The sequence below is a fragment of the Priapulus caudatus genome, unplaced genomic scaffold (genome assembly GCF_000485595.1).
Source record: "Priapulus caudatus unplaced genomic scaffold, Priapulus_caudatus-5.0.1 Scaffold767, whole genome shotgun sequence".
Taxonomy (NCBI): domain Eukaryota; kingdom Metazoa; phylum Priapulida; class Priapulimorpha; order Priapulimorphida; family Priapulidae; genus Priapulus; species Priapulus caudatus.
Window position 1 is genome coordinate 73,097 of NW_014577828.1, and position 3,753 is coordinate 76,849.

Consider the following 3,753-nt stretch of genomic DNA (forward strand, 5'->3'; position numbering starts at 1 on the left):
CGTAAACTAATAAATTACTACAATTTTGGCATCAATAAGCCGGTCAATTAAGTTGTGGTGAGTGCAAAATTAATAAATTCCGGCCAAATTTGGAAAAAAACAAAACACTTGCAGGGGTCGAAATTCACTATATAGTGATTGCGCAACACAAGTGTTTTTCCCCGAACGCAAGCGATGTTTTGTAGCAACTTGCGGCTGCCGCAAGTCAACAATATGCCAGCTACTTACGTATTTAAAAGTCAGACCCATTTTATTTTGATTTCTGTCAGTTTGACAAGATGACAGTCACACTGACTCTGAATCAGAGCAGGAAGACACAGAAGATATAGAATAAATCATAAACTAAATGCAGTGGCTACGCGTCCGGAACCGGTCGCCTAACCTTCAGGCTATGCATCCGGACATCCACTCACACAGTGATCGCGCGACTTGCGTACACGCATGATTGCGCAACGGGACGCTCTGCTGGTTTCCGCGTGTGTGTGTGTGTGTGAGAAAGTGAGAGAGAGGGAATGTGTATGTGTGTGTGTGTATGCGTGAGAGAGAGAGAGAGAGAGAGAGTTAGAGGTGTGTCTAAGAGAGAGAGAAAGAGAGAGAGAGAGAGAGAGCTGTGCATGTGTGCGGTCGCGTAGCTACGGCCTAAACTAAAACAGGGAGGAAGGGAATGGCCAAGGGGTCCTGCCAGTTTGGAGAGCAACAGATGTAAGTGCAAGTAAAAATCTCTTGGCGCAAGTAATTGTTTAACCTAACTTGCAACGTGCGCAAGTGTTTTTTTTAGCGAATTTCGACCCATGACTTGTAGCTGCACTATGGGGCTGTAGGCTGTAGGCCTTTTAAGCGTCTCCGGGCCCTTGTATCATCACATCACTGACATCAGGTCTCATGTTGTCGTTGGTCACGATCACAATGGCAATGCGGTACACCTCAATAAGCAGAGCATTAGTAGCCCTGCAATGCTAAACTGCCGAAAATTAACAACTGTTTACTTAAAATGATATTAATCTGGCGTAATTTAACGTAATTTATTTACCATCACCCTCTTCGTCAACTTCAAATTCCTCCTCATCTTCGGCTTTCACATCTAATACGTCCGCCATGGCTAGAGTAGATGGTCTTTTCGTTATAGAGGGCGGAACGCGCGCACCGTGGAAGCAAGAAGCATGGCGACTGATTTGGTTGTTCGTGTCCATCCAGTGGTATTATTCCAGATTGTAGACTCATATGAACGGCGAAATGAAGATGCTAGGCGCGTCATAGGAACCTTGTTAGGTTAGGCGTCTTATAATTATCCTGCGAGTTGTTTTAGTTAATGTATTTGTTCATTTCTTTCACTGATGCGACTGTTCGTTTGGATGATACAGACAGTCACTTTCACTTTACAGGCATCCCTGACACTGTACTACTACTCTACTACTACTAGTATTACTACTACTACTAGGGTTTCTTTTCTAGTACTTAAAGAAGTTGGCATAGTTAATAATGAGAGTGTATGATGGATGTCCTATATTGCCAGATCTACCGACAGTTACACGAGGAGGTTTACGAAACCTGTAAAGTTGGTGCAAAGCGGCCATATGTTTATTTTGAAATCGTGAAAGTTTCTAAAGTCATCTTCACCAAGTCTTGTTGGTCTCGTGTAACGTTTAAAATGTCACCAAACGCCAGTTGAAATACCAAAATCGCACAGGTCTTTGTATGCAGAAAAGGTCTCATTACATTGGCCTTTAGCGTCTTGTCTCTTTTACAATAGGATTGTTAACGGAATCATGGTTGGATGTCCTAGGTCGCGCTAACTAGTGTTCGGCCAGTGGGCATTCGACGTTTATTACTGACTTCAAAGGACGGCAATAATTCAGTGTGTCTGGCACAGTTCAGCTCACTGAAAGACGCATTGTCCAACACAGAAAACACATTTTCGCATTCCCAGGGTTAGTGTGAATATTCACTGTATCATGACGCTGAATTTGTTCATACCAGTACTCATACTTAAAGTGGTTTTGTGTTTGCAGGGACGGTGGAGAAGGGAGTGATAGAAGTTACCAACTGCTTCACAGTTCCACACAATGAGTCGGAAGACGAGGTTGCTGTAGATATGGAATTTGCTAGAAATATGCACGACCTACACAAAAAGGTCAACGCAGCCGAAGCGATAGTTGGATGGTGTGTAACGTTAATAATAATTTAGTGCTATTAATAGTAAAGTTACTTTTAATGTAAAATTTTCATGTTTATGTCGAAGACCACTGAGTAACAAATTTCAGATAAAGATGACCAGAAGCTGTTCATTGTCTGGTTATTACGATGCTAACGATATAATAATGGTGATAATAACATGCATTTTGATTCGCAGTCATTTTACCTAAAATCTTACGTGTAACATGTAGCATTGGAATACCAAGATTCAAGATGTTTATTTTGTGCATAAGTCGTGTATATACAGTGTACAGCGGCAAATAGGAAGTATACAAGTCATAGTTAATCTAGTTTACAAAGGAAGCACAGGATTGGTGAAAGAACCCGCAGGTTATCAAAGTCTGCCACCCCTCAAAAGAAAATGTAATACTAATAGTAGGCAGGTGGGTCATTATTATAATATACTTGGTTGCCACAGTGGATGGTGAGCATGAGAAACCGCAAAAACAGTACCACTCTTTCCCACTCCACTTTTTTAATTGTCAAGAGTAAGATAGCGAGATGAATCTGTACGATCCACTTCTGCAGGTATGCGACGGGAAACGACGTGACGGCCTATTCCGTCTTGATACACGAGTACTACACTAGAGAATGCCACAATCCCATACATCTCACCGTCGACACGCCACTGAAAGGCTCTCGCATGGGAATGAACGTTTACGTCAGGTGTGTTATCGCTTGCAGGCAAGAGCATGAAAATTCAATGTCGATGACATCGCAAGAGATTTTAGTGCACATATTCTCGTGGGTACGAATTCTGCAGTTAGCTAAATGATTTGTTTCATTGTGTTTTATCGCATTTCGGTAATTCAGGGACTGAAATTATGCTTATATAAGTAGCTCACACTCTCAGTGTGGTATGTTTCTTTGGATTGATATGGTGATACAATGATGATATATTTATGCCATGCAGTTCATCAATGGGCGTACCAGGAAAGAGCGTAGGCACTATGTTCACACCCATACCCCTTGAAATGACCTACTGGGAGCCCGAGAGGACGGGAGGTAAGAGAATTTCCTGATAAACTTGTTATTTCGCTAAAAACAGTCGTTAAAATAATCATCCTTCGTAATCGCCACGTGTTGTTTACACGTGTTCATATATTTTTCATGGTATAACTTTATAGAAAGTAAAAGTTGAAATAAGAATTGTGCATATCAATAAATTTATCGACTGTAGTAAGTGCGAGGCCGTTGTCAACTGTTACGATTAAAATTGACCGTATAGTACGGAAAAGTAGGTCGTGGAAAAGATAGAGATACGGATTGCTAGCTAACATCCTGTTAATAATTAATATTAAATATTAAAAAAATATGATTACATGTTAAATTTATATCGTAATGCTGTCGTTCGTAATCGCTGGTGGCCGTCGTTCTCCCTCTCCTCTGCAGTGAATTCGATAGCGAAGGGCAAGTACAATGTGAAGCGGACGGTGAACATGGTGTCCGACCTTCAGCGCGTCACCGAGGCCTCGTCGCATATACAGGAGATGATGGACACCGTCATCAGCTACGTCGACGACGTCATCGTACGTCAAGTGCGGGGGGGGGGTGTTGGCA

At 42.0% G+C, this 3,753-nt stretch overlaps 2 protein-coding genes across 2 annotated transcripts in view; one reads left to right on the forward strand and one right to left on the reverse strand.

The window, feature by feature from the left end:
* Window positions 1–1,134, reverse strand: part of LOC106813400 — a 10,393-nt gene extending 9,259 nt beyond the window's left edge. Inside the window, exon 1 of the mRNA XM_014817536.1 lies at window positions 1,031–1,134. Coding sequence (XP_014673022.1) covers window positions 1,031–1,097 — 67 coding nt within the window. The 5' untranslated portion in view covers window positions 1,098–1,134. The remainder of the gene's footprint in view (window positions 1–1,030) is intronic.
* LOC106813403 (eukaryotic translation initiation factor 3 subunit F-like) overlaps window positions 1,111–3,753 on the forward strand; it is a gene marked incomplete in the record, with an annotated part of 4,282 nt that continues 1,639 nt past the window's right edge. Inside the window, 5 exon segments of the mRNA XM_014817540.1 lie at window positions 1,111–1,269; window positions 2,010–2,160; window positions 2,722–2,859; window positions 3,107–3,198; window positions 3,586–3,722. Of these exon segments, the coding sequence (XP_014673026.1) occupies window positions 1,161–1,269; window positions 2,010–2,160; window positions 2,722–2,859; window positions 3,107–3,198; window positions 3,586–3,722 (627 nt within the window).